The sequence below is a fragment of the Biomphalaria glabrata genome, chromosome 8 (assembly GCF_947242115.1).
Source record: "Biomphalaria glabrata chromosome 8, xgBioGlab47.1, whole genome shotgun sequence".
NCBI lineage: Eukaryota > Metazoa > Mollusca > Gastropoda > Planorbidae > Biomphalaria > Biomphalaria glabrata.
In genome coordinates, this window is record NC_074718.1 from 42,028,614 (window position 1) to 42,051,095 (window position 22,482).

Genomic DNA, 22,482 nt, shown 5'->3' on the forward strand with positions numbered 1-22,482 from the left:
TGTGTTTGTTTTCTATAAAATGTAAGACAACAATAAAGTAAGTAAACTAACAACAAAATCTTGTCAAATTTATTTCTAGACTGAAAGCAATGTGTGAACACTAACAAATGCCATCTACCATCCAAGCCATTGATATTCTTTATAGACTGCACCATTGGCCTGATGAGAAATACAGTTTTATACATTCTCAAGGTTTACGACATTAGAATGCAAACATGACATAACACATTTATGAGAAGGGAGACAAAAATGCATGTTATTAAGAATGTTTTCAACTAGAAAGTTCAACATGTTCACAATAGTGATTACATTTGTTTTTCATTCTTTGTAGTGATAAAGTACCGGTAGTTCATGAGACAAAATTAATACAAGTTTCATACTAGGAAGTGAACTCAGATTAACTTTTGTTACATTCCCTTGTCTTCTGCACTTTAGAATTGAAAACAAACAAGGAACTAACATTGTTTTACATGTTTCAAATGTTCCATCAGATTTGACAATTATTACATCCTAGCCCGAACCTCACTTAGGACGGGGGGTGGGGGATGGCAGTGAATAGGGTTCAAAGCTGGGACCATCAAAATGACAGTCCAGGGCACATACCACACAAGACAGTCATCTCTTTTTTTTTTTTTAATGAAAATTTCAACAAATACCTGGTATACACTATTACTATTAAAATAAGTTTGGCTTCCGTTATTTCTAACATTGGTTGCACCCATACAGTCAAACATTTATTCTGGAAACAAAAAATGATTGTGCTCTCAGTGAAACAACGTTGAACAAAGTGAAATTTAAAGACAACCTTTTCTATTGAGAGTTGGCAGCTGATTGCATATAACAGTCAGACACATAACAGGACAGCATTGTTTGCAAGAACTACAATCTTTGTCATTTATTTAGATTGCTACAGTCTTAATGATGAATACTAACATGAAAAAATAGTTAACATCACAGCAGAGAAAAAAAAAGTGTAGAATGTAGAGGACTCATAATTAAAAACAAAACAAAAACAATTCCAGTCAATTTCATAACAGAATTTGTTAAAACAAACACTAGGGTATCATTTTTCATCAGTTCCACGAGCCATCTTCTAAAAAGTCAATGTTTGTATTTGCGTCATCTAGTTCCTCCTCCAGTTCATGCAACTCATCCGGTTCCATTGCGCCGTCGTTGTTGTAGCTGCCTCCACTTGTGTAAATGGTGGGTGCTGTAGTTGCTGTGCTGGACAAAGTGACGGTTATGTGGTCTTCATCGTCATCATCGTCCGAGTAGCTGGCTTTAAAGTGTTCCTCATCTGCTGCCAGCAAGTCTTCACTCAGGCTGCGCTCAATCAGAGCTGGCTTGCTGTCTGAGGGTTTTAACTCATCTTTATTGCTCTCGACAAACATGCGAGAGTCTTCTCCCTCTTCTTGAGGGCGCTGTGTAACATTATCCTTCAGGTTTGCTGCAGTTTTGGTAGCGCTGTTTACATCTATCAAGACATCTTCATCCAGGGATCCTAATGTTACTGACAACTGAAATATTGACAAATGAATTATTTTATTATTATTATAAGTAGTCCTAAAATGAAAATAAAAAAAAACAGGGATCCTAATGTTACTGACAACTGAAATATTGACAAATGAATTATTTTATTATTATTATAAGTAGTCCTAAAATGAAAATAAAAAAAACCATGGATCCTAATGTTACTGACAACTGAAATATTGACAAATGAATTATTTTATTATTATTATAAGTAGTTCTAAAATGAAAATAAAAAAAAACAGGGATCCTAATGTTACTGACAACTGAAATATTGACAAATGAATTATTTTATTATTATTATAAGTAGTCCTAAAATGAAAATAAAAAAAACGTGTCTAAATGTTGTGTAAACAAAAATGACATACATCGTCATCCACTTCAGAACTCTGCGTGGACTCTGTTCTGCTGATCTTTGGAGTTATTTGATTCCAGCGAACAATGAGTGGCTTCTTTCTAAACTTTCCACCTTGTGCAACAGCCTGGCCAGTAAGAATTAACATTACATCTTAGAATAAGAAGTGTGTAAGCAGAGGTAACATAAAATACAAAAAAAGTGGAGAAACTGAAAATTCTGATAACTATTCTAAAAAGTATTGGTTCAAGTTACATATGATAGGATGAAATACTGTCAAATATTAAAATTTTACAGTCTAATCCAGTTAATTGGACCACACTGGGTTTTAATTTTTAGGACTGGGTCCAATAGTTTCGATTGTAAATTGAATAAAATAATGTTGAGAAGAAGTTTAAAATCATTAGACCAAATGAAAATGTACATAGATCTAAGACCAGTCTATAGTTGAGAACTATATGCCACTATGCTAACTGTATGTTACCAAACAACTTGACAATGTAGATCAGTATTTTGTTTTTAAGATGAATACATAAGTACTAAATAAAATTGAGCTTTGTTGAAAAAGTTTCTTACCAGCTCAGCAGAAATACGTTGAGCAAAGGTATAAAAGACACTAGGGACCTCCTCAACCAATTCTTCTTTATCAATCGCACCGAATTTCTGAAATTAAAACAAATATTTAGCACAAAGTCGGTTTTTAAAAAGTTACAATAATCAAATTTTAACTTTTTTTTTTGGCTTACAGATAAAAAGTAGTGAGTGGTTATAAATTAACACTTTTAAATTAGATTTTATATTAAAATTTAAAACTCACCAAAAAATAAGATTTAATTTCATCCAATTCAGACAGGTCAAATCCCTTGACCTCAACCGTCTTTGGTCTGTTGTCCAGATAAGTGTGTCCACGACCTCGTCCACGGTGCATCATGCTACCACCTCTGCCAGTCGACCAACCACGACCTCTCCCAAATGCAACAGGAGCAGGATTGACTGCGGCTTGCTGAAACTTTAAAAAACATGAACATTACATTCAACTGTAAGATGTTTAAAAAAAAATTAGACTTATTACTACCTAACACTTGAGTTTAAAGTCATACACTATTGGGAGTATATTGTTGGATAAATTAATTTTCTAAACTTAAGAGAAAAGGTTTCATCTGAACTTAAGATCAAAAGTTGCAGTAAAGACACCACACTCTGAAATGATTTTAGATTATTCAAACCTTTATGACCCAAAGAGAAATTACTGACTATTTTATATAGATAGATTGAAAAAAATTTAACTACACATTTGAATTGTGTTACAACCTCAACAATTTTTAAAAGGTCTTTATTTGAACAGAGTTAAACAGAAATTTTCCATCACAGAATTAAAAAATTGTCTAACTATTAGAAACCTGTCTATATCGATGACAAAGCCAGAATAATGGTGAGCATAAATTACTATTACTGGGGCTACTTAAAACAAACTTATAATCAATACTAAACTATTTGATAAATGGTGAAACACAAGACTGACGAGCCCTTCACCAGTAGCGTAATGAAGGGATCTTACCACCTGTTCTTGATTACTAACATATTTAAAGTGGGTGTGGTTGGGTGCCTGGAATACAGGGGCATTCGTCTTCTTGGAGCCAATGCCGTACTTCACTTTGTCGATGGCATCAGAGATGGTTTTCAGAGTCTGGGAAAATTAACAATAACATTAGCAAACATAATGAAAAAATTATTGTTACGTAAGAGATTTCAATAGCCCTACATCAGCATTCTCAGACATGAACAGCAGCAAAGTTTGCCACTACAGAATTGCTTGTTTAGCCACAGCAGATACTGCCCAAATTCAAGAAAAGACCAAAAAACCATTGATCCAATATTTATATTTAGATACAAATGCTCATATGACTGTTTGCATGACACTCTTTGATTACATTGATAAATATTCACTAAAAGATAGAGATGTTAACATAACAAAGTTGAGGTTTTAGTACACTGTTATTGTTTCTGAGATACAACTGCTGTGTAACTTACTTTCAGCAAACTTTTCTTTTCTTCTTCTGATAGAGTCACTTTCTTTTTCTCTAAAGTTTCCACCAGAATCTATAGCAAGTAAACAAGGCAGGCATCTGTTAGGCACATTTCAAATGAAATGGTATGACAAATGTAGAAATAAAAAATAAAGAAATGACCATGGAGACAAGAAAGTTCACAGAAATGTTAAAATGAAAGTGAGCACCACATTTTTTATTCTAAAAAGTCTTTCTTAATATACAAGACAAAGTCTTACTTTTTGCTGTTCTATTTGTTTGGCCAGGAGTTCCTGTTTCTTGAGTTCCAGCTCTGCCTGTTTCACTGTTGCCTGCTGGATAATACACAAAACAAACAACGTTTAAGTTAGGGGTGCACCGGATAGTACTTTTTGATATCCGGCCGGAGCCGGATATAACCGGATAGTACAATTAGATATTCGGCCGGAGCCGGAGCCTACATGACTCAAACAGCTCGTTTTACTGAAGTTTTTGCAAATCTTCTATATAACATACCTATATTCATATTATTTTGTTATTTACTTTCTTACTTTAAACTCTATCACTGATTGATAAATTAAAATGAACAGCATTTTTTTTACAGATATGCTTATCATAAACTAATCTTTGTAACATGAGATGGTGTGTGCGTATGTATTGTAAAGTAGAATGTGGGATAACTCATGCAGAATATATAAACATATATGTAACTAATGTAAATCTTTCAAAGGTAAAGTTCACTCTTGGTTTTATAGCGTAAATCTTTCTTAAGTACAATCTAAGTTGTATAGTGGGTAGATGTTTGTGTTCATGTATTTGACACCATCAACTTGTCATTAGGCTCGTGTTTTAAAGGCCACAAACCGCTTCTGGTTTGTATCTAATACAGATAATGGCTTAGTAAATATCTTAAGTACAGCAAATTTGCAGCCGTATGCTGGCCATTAAATTTTGTACAATGCAAAACATAGCTGCTTCGGTCAAATGACTCATTCAACCAATGGGCAGTTAAACCAAAATATGATTCGGTGGTATTATCAGCTGTCCAAGTGACCGTTGAGAAAGCGATGCTTTTAGCATCAGATAGCATTTCACGAAGCTTTGAGGAAATATTGTCGTAGATATCTGGAATAACACGTTCTGTAAAATATTTGCGACTAGGCACAGTATCTTTTCTCCAGTACTTTTAAAAGTCCAATAAATCCAGGCTTCTCAACTACTTGGTAAGGTTCCATGTCAGTTGCAATCATCTTTGCTATGGCCAAGTGAATGCGTTTAGCATTATCACTATTAATATCCCACAATTTAGCTTTGTCTAAGACCTCTTTAATCCCTGGTTGCTGCTTGTGTGTGAGGCTTGACGAATCACTGGAGCTCGTAGACGTACTGGCACAGGCAGTGATATTATTTGATGCTGATTTCAATGCAGTCATTTCGTTGAATAAGTCTGGGTGTTTCGAGCGTAGATGACTAATCATAGTGGTGGTTGAGAAGTCTTTAGGTTTGCCTGGTTTACCACGTGACATTACTATTTTACAAGCATTGCAAACTGCTTTAGAGTAGTCCATTGTTTTGACATTAAAGTAACGCCATATAAGTGATGACTTTTTATCAGCCATTATTATTACTATTTAATTTACTAAATGCCCTTGCAAGCCACTTTTATACCCGTGGTTTGTGTAACAAAATACATGTAGGGATGTGTCCTGTAGTTCAGCGCCCTAATTGACATTTCTCTCCAAGTAAACAAACTTAGTGTCATCATCTAGTGACCTCTAGACAGTGTCAATATGTCTTAACAATTTGGTTTGTGGACCAGACCCTTGATTGACAACCTATCTCATAATAAACAAACTCATACCAGATTAACCTTATAGAGATTTGGCTTGTAGTCCCGCCCCTTATAAAAAATCTACTCCAAGTAAACAAACTCAGTTCCCTCATAAGATGTGACCTCTAGAAAGTGTCAACACGTTGACATCTGGCTTAATGTGGTCAGCTGCCTATCCGTGAACTCAATGTTATGGACTAAACAAACAAAAGGAGGTGGGGGTGCTCATCTCTACCTCTGGAGATATACTCGCACATCTAGACAGATTATCAGCGTGACGTAGTTAAGGAATATTACGTGTTTACAAGACCACTCAAAGGTCAAGACAAGCTTTTAAAATGTGCCAGACATCGCTGCTACGTATGTAATACGAATTTATAATGTAAAGTCTAGTCCACCCCCCCCCCAATAACAAACCTAGTTCCCTCGTGTGACCTCTAGAGAGTGCTTACGTCCATCGTATCTGACTTGGGGTCACCTGTCAATCAATGAACTCAATGTGATGGGCTAAACAAATAAAAGGGGAAGGGAGTTGTTCATCTAGAAATATACCTGGTTACATTAGAGGTGTGGCTCTTGTAGTCCAGCCCCCCCCCTAATAAAGATTAACTACTAAGTAAATAAACTCAGTTCCCTCGAAAGGTGTGACCACTAGAGAGTGTCAATACGCTGACATTAAACCTACGTCCATCTTATTTAACTTGTGGTTACCCACCCATAAAAAACTCAATGTGATGGACTAAACAAATAAAAGGGGGTGGGAGTTGTTCATCTCTACCTCTGGAGATATACCCACACAGCTAGACAGACGTCTGGTCAGCATGACGTAGTCAAGGAATGTAGCATTTTAACATGTTAACTAACTTACTCAAAGGTCAAGACAAATTGAAAAAAGTGCCAGCCATTGCTGCTCTGTATGTAAAGCGCATTTATGATGTAAAGTTTCATCTCTATTTATATTAAGTTATTAACACGCCTTGTCTTTATAATAAACGATGTTTGGTGCATGTTCATAATGGCTCTATTTTTAAGCACATTATTTTGTTTTCATATAAGCATTAATACATTCTATAACAGACAGTAATGGAACGAGGTCCACTTTATGCATATTAAATAGGTGTATTTTTTACTATCCGGTTTACTATCCGGTAGTGATATCCGACCGGAGCCGAATAGCACCGGATAGTAAAAAATGCCGGATATTCGGCAGAAGCCGGAGCCGGAGGGACTATCCGGTGCACCCCTAGTTTAAGTTAAATAAAATTGAGGAAACTAGTTCAGCTTTGTTTGCAAAGTTAGAATTAATTTTTTTGCTTATTAAGAGATCAGTTTTCTAAGTTCGTTCATTCAGGTTTCATATTACAAATAAATAAATAATAAAAATAATCTTTATTATCCATTAGGAAATTTGCTATGCAATTTGTGCATTACACAATGTTTAGAATTTACAACTATTGATAGATTCTAAAATACCATTTACTAAAGAAAAAAAGAAAGCAACTTTTTTTTCTGAAAGAAAAAAGGTATCAAATTGGAAATTGATATTCAGTAAAATTTTGATCTGAAAGTAATGAACTAACTTTCTTATCTTCCTCAATCCTCTTGATTGCTTCCATTCTGGAGACATAGTCAGCTGTCTTGACTGCTGTAGGACTCACAAATGAAGGTTTTGCTTTTGGTGGTGTCGGTGGTGTTGCAGCCGAGTTGAACACAGTTTTCTTGAGATTGCCGACAGAGGATGTGTAAACAATGGACTGATTGGAATGAAAGACAAAAAGGTCAGAAAAGAACCATATTGAAAAAAAAAAAAAGAAAAATCCTATGAGCATCTGTCGCAGAATACGTTTTACAAGTTGGATACAGTTATCTCAATGACTTATCTGAACGATGCTTATAGGATTTTTAACTTTATATGTGCTGTGAGAAGATTTCTCATGAAATGAAGGTACTGTGCAAAGAAAGATTTGCCAAGGATTGAGCTTAACAATGGGCAACGCTAAGAAGATTTAATCAAACAAAGAACATTAACTTAGACAAAATAAATCAAATGTTTTTATCATGCTCTAGAATATTCCTTTTCGTTTCCCCACTTCTGACATATCAATGATAAAATATTTCAGGTTAAAATATTCGAAACATTTCTGAGAATATTTTTTAGCAGTTTCCGACTGAGAATGAAGCAAAGTCATCAACTTACTTTTTCTGCTGATTCATTTTGAGAGGGCGACTCAACTACGTCACCAGTAGATCCTGTCTTGGACTTCGTGTTGTCCAGCTGAAGCTTATGGGCAGGAGGAATGCTGCTTCGGACAGGCAACATCAAAGATGGATGGTCAATCTGAGATAAAAGCAAAAATATTTGTACAAGCAAGATAAACTCTTATTATGTAAAATGTTACCTTAAAATTTGTGTAAGGGATCTGTTGCACTTCCATAAGTACAGTAAAACATGTCCTAGTTAACAGTGATGTACAGAAAGACAGAAAAGAGAACCAAATATTTCAAACATTTAATTCTTAAAAAGGTAAACATAAAATCTAGAAAGTCTTACGTTTCTGTAGTTAATGATAAATGAGGATATTAAGTGATCAGCCAATTTTTTATTAATTTAAATATAAATATTAAAATTTAATTGCTTATTTTGCCACCAAATGTTTTAGCAATGAATTTCCTTGTCCCATTCTTTAATATACAATCAAGCCTCGATGAGTCAAGGTAATATCAACCTCTAAGAAATCTAATTGACATGACTTCTGCAGCATATGGCATGCAAATAAATGCCGAAAAAACTCAAATTATGACCAATAGCCATCAGGGCTTTAAAAGAGGCATCAGTATTGGAGGTGAAAAGCTAACTAGTGTTAACAGCTTCAAATACCTCGGAGCTATTGTCTCAGATGAGGGAACAAAACCCGAATTATTGGCTCGAATAGCACAGTCCACAGCAGCCCTTTCAAAACTTAAAATAATATGGAAAGATAAGGGCTTAGCCCTCGGCACCAAAATTAGACTGATGCGCTCTCTGGTCATGGCCACATTTTTATATGCTTGCGAGTCGTGGACGTTGAATGCAGAGCTTGAGAGGAGGATCCTAGCAATGGAATTGAGATGCTACAGAAGGATCCTAGGCATCACATTCAAAGACCGCATCACAAACCAAGAAATCAGAGACAGGGTTACTGTAGCGATCGGAGCTCATGACGACCTGCTTACTATTGTGAAAAAACGAAAGCTTAAAACCTTTGGCCACATTACAAGATCTACGGGGCTCGCAAAGACCTTTCTTCAGGGAACAGTGCCAGGAAAAAGAAGAAGAGGCAGACAGAAAAAGCGATGGGAGGACAACATTAAAGAATGGACAGGCCTGCCATTGAGAGAGGTTCTGATCAAGGCAAAAAAAAGGGAGGAATGGAGAAAGACGGTCGACAAATCTTGCCTGGTGCCCCAACGGTCCACAGACTAAGGGATAGGTAAAGGTAAAAAAAAAAAAGAAATCTAAAAACAAAATGTTTCTCGGTTTCTTCTAGCTAAACTCCATTGTAATCGACTTTTGATCTATTTAGGATTATTGCCTACAAAGCGAGTAGGTTCCAGTGATTCACAATATTATCTGTGTTGCACTGCACATGTAATAATACTAAGGCTTATCTTCAAGCCTGAATCCACATCCAACACATTGTTTGCCAGTGGCTGATTTTAAATGCTCTGCACATTTAACCAAGATAAAGCTAAATAGTACCACACGATTACAGGAAAAGTTTTTAAAAAAATGATTTCTTCAAACTTTACATGATTTTTATCCTGACATTTATTACGTCTTTAAACATCTTACTAAGACTATTAAAAAAAAAACACACCAAAAAAAAAAAAAGTTTTACCTACATAAAACAATTTCATAATGTTAACCATAGAAGCAATCAACTTACACCATCCCCCACCCTGCCACCAGTGGTGGGCTGCAACTGAACCTCCCTACCATCATCTTTGACTGTAATGACTGGCCCTTCTGCATCTCCATCGAGATCCACCTGTTTCTCAGGATTGTGCCAAAACAATTTGATAAACCTGTTGTTAAACACAGGCTCAGGGCTGCGATAGGCTGCGGTGGCCTCTGCATTATTGGAAAAGGAGATCAGCGCTGCACCAGGGTCATTCTGGTATTTCACCTTTAAAATATAAAGAAACAAAATGTACATTTATAACTCTTAATAGTAGTTGACAGCTAATTTTATCATATTTCTGATTGGTATCATCTAAGTCACTAAGTAATTATATTAAGTCACTTACCTGGATGTTTGTCAGGCTTCCAAATTTACCAAAATGCTCATTCAGTTTAGCAATGTTATTCAGTTCAGGTGGAATCTTGCGCACCTCCAGTGTGAGATTTCCAAACTTAAATGAAGCCCTAGGTCCTGGTATTCTTATTCCTCCCCTGCCTTTAGAGAGAAATATCAGATATTTTATCACTCTGTGCTCAACTAAAAGGAACTAGACACGCACAGAATTATCACTCAATACTCAGTACTGTACAATAAAATCTTATTTTATTGATTTAATAGCTATCATTTATTCTTCACTTGATTTTTTACATACCTTCTGTTCTGGTTTAGTAATGTAAGCTAGTCTACACATTAAAAGGAACTGAATAAATATATATACACAAAGAACACTTAAAGTCAGGGTTTGGCTATATAGGGTCAGTGATTATTAGACTTACCAAAGGTTTCCCTCCTGTCTGTAGTACCCAACCGGCTGTAATCAAACCCTCTCCTCTGGGGAGGCTGATTCTGTGGTGGAGCAGGCGGCTGCTGAGGTGGCCCAGAAAACATGACATGTTGCTGATTAACGAAGGCCATTCGAACAGGAGGCTGCCCAGCTGTGTCACTATCGCCTAATGAACTATAAGGTCTTTTGGCTGGGATAACTATTCTAGAAGGTTCCTTCTCTAGATTCTGTATTTCACCCACTACAGAATCAATACAGAAACACAAAATAAACCAGATGAATACAATTTATTCCTATAACAATTAATATGCTTCATGCTCAAACCTAACAGAATCTAAATATAGAAGAAGTAGCGTGCACTTGACTACTGCGGAGGTCAAAACTAAATTGACATTAAAAAAAAAAAAAAAAAAAAAAAAAGAGAGAGACAAAGTTTGACGAAACAAAATATAAAAATTGTAAATATAATTATTTTAACTAAACAAAAGATTAAAAAGTAACTTTTGGTCATTCATAAAATAGACACAAAGCATTCTTCCCAAAATGTGACAATGTTTTTAAGTTAATCTATTTCAAATTTAAAAAAATGAAGTTGAGTTCCCCTTTCAGACGTAGTGATCTACGGGGGGCAGATGATGTAAAGCTCACCTGTTTCCAATGCTGACAGCTATCAAGGGTGACATGTGGCCAGCACAATAACCCTTACTGCCCTTACCTTCACCATCGCACGTCACCAACCCATTAGAGCTGGGTGGACACAGGGGTGTCCTGAAAACAAGATTCAAACCCGACACCCTTCGGTTAAGAAACCAAGCACTATGTAACACTCAAACGTCTTTATCTCTTCAAAAATGAATGCCCACAGCAGCAAAGATGTCAAGCAAAATTGATAACAGTAACAAAAGGAGGCCTAACTAGAAGAAAGGGACTCCAATTTGTTGCACACACACCAGAATTTGATACAAGCAAACTACTTGCCTTCTGGTGGTGGCCGGTTGAGTAGAACTTCTCTCCTATAAAACTGATCAGGTGGAGGTGGTCTGTTCAGGATCATCCCTGGGGGTGGCTGATGCAGGTCTGGTGGACCTCTTAGAAATGGCGGTCTGATTGGACCTTGAAGGCGTGGAGCTTCAGGCAAGTATGGTTCAACTAGCAGAAAAGCATTTCATATGAAATTCAATGTGACTCAACTGCTTTGTTGTTTATAAATTAAATGTGACTCAACTACTTTGTTGTTTATGAATTTAATGTGACTCAACTTCTTTTGTTTTTTTACAAATTAAATGTGACTCAACTACTTTGTTGTTTATATATCTTCATTAGTGCCCAAATTTAATGTGACAGCAGACAGTGTTGAAGTGTGTTTAGACATTAATTGTGGAGAGTGTGACTTTGGCCCAGGTGAGAAATCACTGAATGACGTTGTTGATATAAAATTTACTTTCTATAATTTCAAAAACATATTTTCCAGTTGTTTGTTTTTTGTTTGTTTCATCACTTCTTATTTTAGAAATGTAATTTAGGTGCTGACAAATACAATGTAAGCTCTGAAATGTCGTCCTTCAGGGAGAGAAAAGCACCTATTATTTACAATTAGAATTTATTGACCTATGCAGACACCCTGATGGTGCTGTTTTGCAAAAAAAATATAGTTAAGTCCTTGTTATAGAACAAATTAGCTAACTTTAATAACATAATTAAATTTGTAATGCAAAGTAAAATTAAAGCATACATTTAAACAAAAATTGAAAAGCTTATTTTCAATGCCCCAATAGAAATCTTAAAAAGTTGTAAAAATAATAAATAAAATAAAAGGCGAATCCGACACCACTTAGAAATGTATTTACCATGAGTAGGAGGGGGTGGCCGCTGTAAGTTGATCCGAAGTGGCAGGTGACCTGGTGGGGGCACACGGACATCAGGGGGAATAAATCCAGAGGGGATATTTGATACACCTGCGAGCAGATTTTATAAGCCATTAATTTTATAATGAAAAAATAGCCTGACATTTTGAGCTTTATAAGTATTCAATTACAGAAGTCCACTAACAATTACATAGAGCTAACAAAAAATGACAAAACTTAATGAACCATTTCTGTATGAAACTATGTTGCTGGGTTTTTTTGTGTTAAATCTTTGAATAAATCTGATGTTCAAGCATGTAACTGAAGTATTTAGTTGTTACTATTCAAAACTTTCTGTACTCAGTTATACTGCCTGTAATGTCAGGTATACGTTGATACAGTTAAAAGTCTAAACCAAATAGATAACTTATGAATGACACTAACAAGCAAATTCTAGCATTTCCTTTAAATTTCATTCTATGCAAGGCTGCCTTCAAGTTATACAAGTCTGTTCTTTAGATAACAGCTATTCAATTAAATAATGGAAAAAAAATGGATGAAAAAGTTCAATATTTGGGGATTAATAAAATAACAACATAATGACATGCAGAGAAAAAAAAAAAGAGCAGTAACTAAAAAACAACACATAAATAAATAAAACAATGCTCTGACCAGATGCATTGGATCCTGGCAATACACTGGGAATTGAGACATCCTCCACCACAACAGGATCAGAACCATGATCGTAAGGACAAATATCTCCCAACACACAGTAGCCTTTCTCTGAAGTATGTAATAAAATTCATGACAAAAAAAAAGTACGCTAGAAAATGAGGCATGAAATATTACCCAACTAAAATTACAGTCAATCTTCAAATGTTAGCCAAGGTTGATTGCAGAAGAATCTATTATCATAGGTAATGTCCTTAAGCATAATCCTTTTCCTTTAGTATGACTTTATTTCAAAATATACTCTCAAATTGTGACCACAATTCAGAAAGCAAATGTCTTAATTTAAATTCTTTTTTTTTAATATGTGATATTTGATTTTATCTAAACAAAATGATGCCATTTAAAACTCAACACTTGCATTTTTGAAAATATCTTGGTAATTACTTTTTATTGTTACAGGAATTACTTTCTAATGATCATCAAACCAATCCTAGCCCCCTCATTTTTAAAAGAATAAAATAACTTTCATATTCAACCAGAATTTTTAAAGAAAGTTAAATCATGTCCCTGGGGACTTGAATAAAATAATGATACCCAACCCTAGCACAGCACACACACACACAAATGACTGGAAGAAAGTTAAATTTGTATACAAGTATTTCAGTACCTTCAAAATTCTGACACCTTCTTCTGATGTTCTGGACATTTTGTACAAACACAGGTGGTCCAACATCCACACTGGATGCTAGCCTGTTGTCTGCTCTGTCATCGGAGGCGCGGAAGCCAACAGTGCTCGTGACAGCAGGAGCATGGTCATTGGTAGATGAGGATATAAAGTCATTGTCCTGGAGAGGTGTGGAACCACGACTGTCTGGCTGACGAGCTACCCAATTTCATCCAAATTATTACAGTATTTATCTTTCATAACTTAGAAAACTACACATGTTAAGCAGTAGATTAAGATAGAATAAGGTCAGTAGCAAAGTTCTTAACATTTAGAAAGCATTACAACGTTATTATCATTATAATCTTTAAACACTAGAAAGAAAAAGATCAATTCTCAACTGCTATTTATTGCTTATTTTTTAAGTTAAAAATGTGCCATGTATTTAATCACCCCTAACACAATATGGTATAAAATTCTACTTAAATATTTCAAAAACCAAAATTTCAAAGGAAAAAAATCAAATCACCAAGAATTTAAAAAAGCAAACAAAAAGAAAAAAAAGGTTTACAAATGCATCTTGAGAATAATTAAACCCAGCCTTAAAGAGAATCTGAAATTATATTGATAAAGATTTGTAAAGCAATTTTTCACTTACTGTTAGATGGTGATCTTGTTCTTAGACGATTTGGACTTCCTGATCTACTCCATGATCTGTGCCGCAGTGATCTTGATCTAGATCTTGTTCTAAAAGACCTAGTGTACCTGTCTCTAGGGCTACGTGAACGAGGTCTTGGACTTCTTGATCTAGCACGCAAACCTCTATCTAATGGTGACCTTAACCGCCGAGGGCTGCGGGACCAGGTTCTTCGCCGTGCCCAGCGCCGTTCTGGTGAGTATCTTGGTCTCTCATCATATCGTCTTCGGCGTTCATCACTGATAAATACACACATTTTATATAAATTGTTAAGAGCACAGCATTTCAGATATTGTACTTAAAATTATGTACACAAATAATAAAACTTGATTGGCAGACCTGCCTACCAAAAAAAGTCCAAATGCGTAACGCTGATGGTCAAAATGCGTATTTTGGCACCAAAATGCGTAACACTTACGCGATCAAATATTTTGTCATATATATATATATATAATATTAGATCTAGATGTCATGATTAGATCTACAATCTAAATCTAGATCAATACGACAATAGAGATGATATCTAGACTAGATCTGGATCTATGTCTATATAATGAATATAATCTACTCTAGATCTGGGCTCAAGAGTGTTACCGATGCCGTGGATCCGCTACAAACGTAGGTCTACTCCAAACTTTCGTAGGCCTACCTTCATCCTTGATCTATTCTATACTAAGACTAAGAATCTAGACTAGATGGTAGTAGATGTTATCGATCTAGATAAGCTAGTAAATCATACTACTACTAAATTGGATCTAGAGATCTAGATCTAGATTGTAGAGTAATGTAGAATGTAGAGAATCATGATGACATAACGTAATGACTAGCTAAATCTATTCCTGTATAACAAGTTATCTACTATCTAGATTCTAGATCTAGAATCCAGATCTAGACTAGATATCTAAAATGTCACTCAATGTGTTTTGAATCGATAGCACTTCGATATTTTTTTTTCTATACAAATGAATACGGGAATCAGGGATTCAACATAATTAATTTCTACTAATGAACTTACAAAAAAAAAAAAGTCACGTTGGTGTACCAACCCGCCACTCCCTCACTCTCGCGTTCTTCATTTCTAGACTAAATCTAATTGCTTTTAAGAACCAATCAACGTACAGATCTGGACACAATGTGTTCCCTCACCTTTTCTGTCCCCCCCCCCCCCCCAACAGGACGGCTTAGCGTGACCTCAGTGACCGCTCGTAAGCTAGTCAAGAGAGGGAAAAAAAAGTATACGAAATGCGTAACGCGACTGGTTAAATGCGTATTTGCGTACTGCTGGTCATTTTTGGGAGATTTTGCGTAACGAATACGCATTTTGCGTAACGGTAGGCAGGTCTGGATTGGTCTTGACCAATGCAATTCAGACACAGTGTGTTCAATTGTAAGCAATAAAAAAAAATTTAAAATATTCTCCTAAGTTAAACTCTTCATGTTTCATTTGCGTTTTTCTATAGGAACATTCTTTCTTCTTGAGTGGCTTGTATGTTTTTATCGTCAAAACTATAAATAGTATATATACTTATACATTTTAACGTTATTATATAAGCTTGTAAAAAATGTTCTAATTCACATAGATGTATATTTAAAAATGCATCACAGCATAAAGCCTACAAGCACCTGCCAGAGTTAAGCAAATAAAGTTATGAATCAAAGTTTACTCACAATTCTCTACGACGAGGACTGATGCTGCGACTGCGTGACCTCCTCCTAACGCGGAAATCTCTGTCCCTTTCTCTATGATCTCTATCCCTCAAATCTCTGGGTTCCCTGACCTCTCTTGTGTCCCCTCTGGAGTCGGGGTATTTACTGTCCACCCTGTCCACACGTTCTCTTATGATGTCCCTTGCATCTCGGATCCCATCTCTGTTCTTCTCATCCCTCCACGAGTCACGCCGATCTCTCGAGCTATCCCTGTCCTTCTCTTTGTCTCTAGCATCCCGGGACAAGGCTCTAGGTTCTCTGGTATCTCGGATGTCCTTGGCATCCCCTGATCCTGTTTCCTTAGTTGACAGAGAAGGATTCGTTACAGCACTAGCACTTGACAAACTTTCCTTATTCTCTTTGTCATCAGTTGTGGATGAAATCTGGTCATGGTTATAATTTTAATTCAGTTACAAAACAGAAAGCATTAACATTATAGATCTAGATTTAGTAGTAGTTTCCTTATTACATATAATAGATTTAGAGAACAGATCAAGAAACCTATAATGATCTGAAGATCTAGTTAGATAACATTAGAAAGAAAAGTAATCACGTCCCACACAATACAAGTGTGCAATAGTGATGAAATCATGCATAAACCCAATTAAAGGTCGATATAATAGGTAAATAACAAACCAATACAATGAGAATTTCATTTACTTTCTCATCACTAATTTGAACTAGTAACATTAGTACTTGCTTGCAGTACAAACATAAAATAATAAAATATCTAAAATCAACTATAACTATACTATTAATTTTTTTCCAAACAATTTAAAACTATTTCACAAAAATGTAAATTTCGTTTAAAAGTTTCATCCTTTTTTTTATTTTGACAAAAACTTTTTGTATTCATACTTCTGAGAATTTCCTCTTTGTCGTTTCATCCCTTTCCTTCACTGGCTGTACAACAGAAGCCTTAATCTCAGGTTTGCTAGTGCTGGAAGCAATAACTGCAGGCTTTAATTCTGACGCAGGAGGAATGTAGACTTTAGACTTGAGCACTTCAAATAACTCATCAACAAATGGTTTGGTGTCTACAAATAATAGAAAAACAAATTTTGGGTTTATAATAAATGTAGAAAATAAAGGTTTGGTGTCTACAAATAATAGAAAAACAAATTTTGGGTTTATAATAAATGTAGAAAATAAAATTCTAATTTGTAAACTAATGTTAACATCAAACTTCTTAACATGGACAAATTTTAAACCAAGCTTGCTAACATAGTTAAATATGGACATTTCAGGTACAACGTTCTAAAAAGTAGGTTATGTAAAGATAAAGCTAAAAGGAATGAATGCATGACGTGAAGTCTAAAATAGACTCTTTAGAAATAACTATAAATCAGAACTGTGTTATGGCGGAAAACAGATTCTCTATTGAAAATGCATTTTTCGAGTTCAATATTCATTATCTCTGAATATAGACCATCTGTGGTATATTTGCATTTACTGATGGATAGATCTATGTTTCTGGAAGCTTCATTAGCAAAATTTTTTTGAAATTCGTTTTTATATGGAATTTGTGCATTTGTGAATATCATGAAGTATTGCCAAAAAGACAGACAACATTTACTTCTGGATTTATGTGATCCCATTTCAAAAGGTAAGAAACATATTTTAGAAATATAACTCATGTATAAAATACATACTTAGTATTTAAAAATGATTGTTATACACCATAAAGAAAAAAAAAAGTAAATAAAATGCTTCTTTTGTCTTAAATTTGAAAAAAAATAGCCTCGATGCAATTTTTGAAGTTGTGATGTCGCCAAACAATGTGTACATTTTTTTTTTAATATAAATTACATTTTGCCGATTTTCGTTTCAAAACACTTATTTTTGTATTTCTATCATCATAATTATTTATTTTTTTTATTTTTTGGTTATTTAAAATAAAAAAATATTTATAAAATCTCGTTTTTTTTAACACCAATCAGAATGGAGGTCGCCGGAATTGACTTCATGACCTCCCGTTCAAAGTGCTTTTTTTTTTTTGTCATTCGCTCAGAAATATTCGAAGCGATAATTCTAGCAAAGGTAATTATAGACAGAATCTATTACAGATAATTCAGTTCATAATATCAACTGCTTAGTTAATTATTCTGCTTTAATAATAGGATGTCGTTTTCTTCAATAATTAACTTCAAGGACGGGAACACGGGTATCTATCTTTAGCCAGGCGCGCGCGATAAAAACAAACAAACACACGTTTTGACTTAGTCAACCTGAAGGCGCACCTCTGAATTGAGATCTTAGTCTGTAAAAGCTAAAAACCTATAATTTTTAAATCAATATCGACTACTACTGCAATTATTTTACTTTAATATTGGTGCATTGCATGCGTCATAAAATCGGCCCGGCAATGCGATGTTTCAGCGCGATGGGGGGGGGGGGGGGCACATTTTGAACTTAGATTTTAGATCTAAATTAATCTATCTCTAGATCTATAATAGTTTCTACAGATCTAGATCTATAAAGACTAGATCTTAACCATATTTTAAAATCAATCTAGCGAAATGCTTTTAGATTAGTTAGACATAGATCGATCTCTAGGTCTAGGACTAGATCTAGGTCACTGGACTTAGACTCTGCGATTAGATTAGTCTAGATCTAGTCATTAGAGTTAATAAGCGTGAAATTATTTAAATATTTACTGATCTAGATCTAAATTCTCTTATCAGGATAGATTAGATCTAGAACTAGATGATTTAGATCTATATTTATATAATATAGTCATTTCTAGTAGATAGTCAAGTAGCGATGTACACACGTGGATCAAGAATCAAGACCGTAGTGATCTAGTCTAAGTCTAAATGTAGACTCTAGGTCTTAGATCTATATAATTTATATAGCCTTATATCTACGTCTAAATATAATTCATAGTAAGACTTAGGACTAGATTTTAACATGGAAAAAAATCTGAGATCTAAATCTACTATCTAGTCATTTCTAGATCTAGTAACTAGTACTACTAGTAGATAGTCAATTAGCGATGTACACGTGTGGATCTAGGAATCTAAATGTAGATTAGATCTAAGATTTTATATATCTAAATCTAATTCATAGGATCTTATAAACTCAGTAGGGTTAAATTAGATCTGATCTCTAGATCTACATCTTAAATTACTTAAAGTTAAAGTGGAAAAAATCTAGATCTAGTCAATTATAAACAAGAGTAGAAGAGATTCAATAGACATAGTGACATAGTTAAAAATAACAACAAACACATATTAACCAAATTATAAAAGTTGTTTTTATTTCTTTTCTCAGCAACAGTTACTACAGATACAAAGATTGAGATTATTTGAGATAGTAAACAGAATAGTCAATAGATATAGATCATGCACCATGCAAGTTAAGCTTTATTAGGTCTAACTCTAAGTAGAGTACTCTAGACCTAGATCTAAAAAGTGATCAAGAACTAGAATAGATCTAAATCTTGATAATATTTCATTTAATATTAGATCTTTTCTAGTCTAAAATTATACATATCTATAACCTTTATCTAAAATTGATATAAATAGTATCATGTTAAAACATGAAGATAAGAGAAAAAAAAAAGACTTTTTATTGGTAGCGTGGGCCGAAGAGGGGGCTTATTTATTAATTATAAATACTTTTTAAGGTTGTTGTTTTTTTTTTCAAATGTTATATAAATATACTTTACTTTGTGACATAGTTTTATGCAAATAATATTGTGAATTTGTGAAATTCATGGATTATTGGACATATCTTCTGTGAATTATGGATTTTTCATTATTAGGGGTAAGTGTGTTTGACCTCATTTTTTTATGTTAAATACTTGTCTGATGATAATGAATTTAATTTTTTTGGATTCCTCTCTTCTTGGGCATTAAAATTGATACATAATATGTCTAAACTGATTATGTTTTTGTTATTTAGGATAATGATAAAGTATAATTTGCAACCTAATTTTTTTTATGGAGGGGGTGGGGTCTGGGGTGGCTCAATTAATTTGCATAAATGACTTAAAAAACTTGTTTTTATATTTTTTTCAAATGTTCTATAAATATACTTTACTTTGGGATATATTTTTCTATAAATAATATTGTGAATTTGTGAAATTCATGGATTATGGGACATATCTTCTGTGAGTGATGAATTTTTCATTATTAGGGGTAAGTGTGTTTGACCTCATTTTTTCAAGTTAAATAATTGTCTGTTGCTTCTGATTTTATTTTTTTTGAATTCCTCTATTCTTGGGCAATAAATTTGATATATAATATGTCAATAAAAGTAATTTTGAAATTGGTCAAAAAAATGGTCCTTAAAGTAGAATGTTGAGAGCTCAATCTGTTTTCCGCCTTATATCAAAAATACTAGTGACAATACAAAGACATTCTGAAAACAAGGTCGTTTTATATATCAATGCATAAATTTCTATGTCATATATACAACAGGGTTTATTTAACAGCATCCCAGGACAAGGTAACATTTAATTATAACCATTTAAAAAAAAAAAGTCTCACAAGCAATAAAAAATAGTATTAATCTCAACAAAAAAAAAAAAAATTCTAAAAAGAACACAAGTATTTCTAAATATCAACAAAATTTAAAAGTATAGCTTCAAATTTTACTTACAATGAAAGATTGTGGACATATAAATTAAAAAAACAAAACAAAACATGCTCATTTGATCGTTCATGTCTTACTTTGCTGCAGAAAAACATCCAGCTGGTCAACGCAAATATCACGTAATTCTTGCTCTGATTTATCTTTCTTGACCAGAGCACACACGTACTTGGCTAAAGCACTAGGCTCAGCATCACAGCTAGATAACAGAGATTTTAAAAAGTGAACATTTTGGCACACATACAACACTGTTCTTAGTAACAGCCATAGAGGTCAAGATACATATTCCTTTAATCTCTCAAGTATTTAAAAACAGTTGTAAGGTAATTGAATCTTAAATATTTTCTTTCTTAAGCTTGTTAGAAATGAATCAAACACATTGCAAGCTTGTAAGAAAAATGTACATATCTGTAAGCCATACATTCTTTAGCATTATTTACAATACTGTGTCATTAACACAATATACAAATATTTCTAAACTTGTTCTTACGCTATTTAATTGATTGTGTCTCTTTGAATCTGACATATAAACATGTTATACATGTAACCCCAAACCCAAACCTGGAAATAAATTAACTGTATTGATGGGTTTGTTTGATTTTTTTTAAAGCATACAGAAAAAAGTCATAACTATAAACTCTTTGCTTAATCTCTAAAACCTTAAGTACACCTAATCCGAACTGATTCAAAAATACTTTCCCTTAGGCTAAGACCACTAAACCTTAAACCACACTTTCCATAGATACACACACACGCACACAAAACTCATTTACTATGCAGGATACACAAGAACAGCGTGTAAGAAAATATGGTAATCTAAAGTTTTAACTTAGGCAAAAGTAGATTCAGGCTCTCAGAGTCATAGTTATAAATTTAATAACATTTACTTGATTCACACTCTACCCATTTGCAAGTCATTATGATTACATGCAAAAGTTTAACATCTGATTGGACATCTGATATGTCTGTCTATATATTTTATATATATTTATATTTTGTTGAAGTATAAATAGCAAAAAGATGTGTTTAAGTTGGCTTTGGAGCCCCTAAATGGATTCGAACCCAGAACCCCAGGTTCGGAAGCCAAGCCGCCCAAGCACTTAACTTTAACAGCTCAACAACTGTGCTCCACTCTACTCTAGATTTTAGAGTCTATTATAGACTATATATATATATATATATATATATTATCATTATTTATTTAATTATTATAGATCTACTCAAATCTACTGCTAGTTGGGGTGAAGCTAGAATTCTATGTCTTAATTTAATAGAACCTAGATCTATTACTACTATTAGATTAGTATTCTTTTTCAAGTTATGGCCTTCAACACGGGGGCCTTTGTCTGTGTGTGTGTGTGTGGGGGGCCTTTGTGTGTGTGGATAGACCCTCACTAGTCTCACTCTGGATCTAAATCTAGATACACTGATACAGTACAGCTAGTCTAGATATATAATTCAGTTCGATACTTACACGGGTATATTACTACTTAGATTAGTATTCTTTTTCAAGTTTCAGTTTCAAGTTATGGCCTTCAACTGATTGGGGGGGGGGGGGGGGGCATTGATTGAGATTGAGTCTGACTGACAGTTTTAGACTCTCACTCTGGATCTTGATACACTGACACAGTACAGCTAGTCTAGATATATGATTTAGTTCGATACTTACATGGGTGATAATTTGTTTGTCAGCCAAGTTTTTAACGCCTCTACTTGTTCTATTATCATTATGTTTCAAGTAAAATTAATAAATTATAATATAACTCTAGTCTTACTAGTCTACAATTGTGTTAAAATTGACCGGAAATAGAACTGTGCTCCTAAAAACTACTACTGG

The 22,482-nt window shown here is 34.1% G+C and overlaps 1 protein-coding gene across 2 annotated transcripts; it reads right to left on the bottom strand.

Moving 5' to 3' along the window:
- Positions 1-55: 55 nt before the first annotated feature.
- Positions 56-22,475, bottom strand: LOC106061462 (RNA-binding protein 26-like). Of its 2 annotated transcripts, none has more exons than XM_056038313.1 (21): positions 22,315-22,475; positions 20,726-20,844; positions 16,908-17,086; positions 16,011-16,432; positions 14,304-14,581; positions 13,649-13,864; positions 12,982-13,092; positions 12,313-12,420; positions 11,444-11,614; positions 10,458-10,706; positions 10,028-10,176; positions 9,667-9,906; positions 7,938-8,078; positions 7,321-7,494; positions 4,170-4,244; positions 3,914-3,982; positions 3,462-3,569; positions 2,700-2,891; positions 2,459-2,545; positions 1,896-2,009; positions 56-1,517 (listed from the first exon to the last, which is right to left on the bottom strand). In XM_056038313.1, exons 1-21 carry the CDS (start codon positions 22,371-22,373, stop codon positions 1,074-1,076), a joined length of 3,705 nt encoding a protein of 1,234 aa, XP_055894288.1. In that variant the 5' UTR covers positions 22,374-22,475; the 3' UTR covers positions 56-1,073. The 2 variants fall into 2 exon arrangements, with proteins under 2 accessions (XP_055894288.1, XP_055894287.1); XM_056038312.1 differs by having other exon boundaries at positions 3,441-3,569.
- Positions 22,476-22,482: the final 7 nt, after the last annotated feature.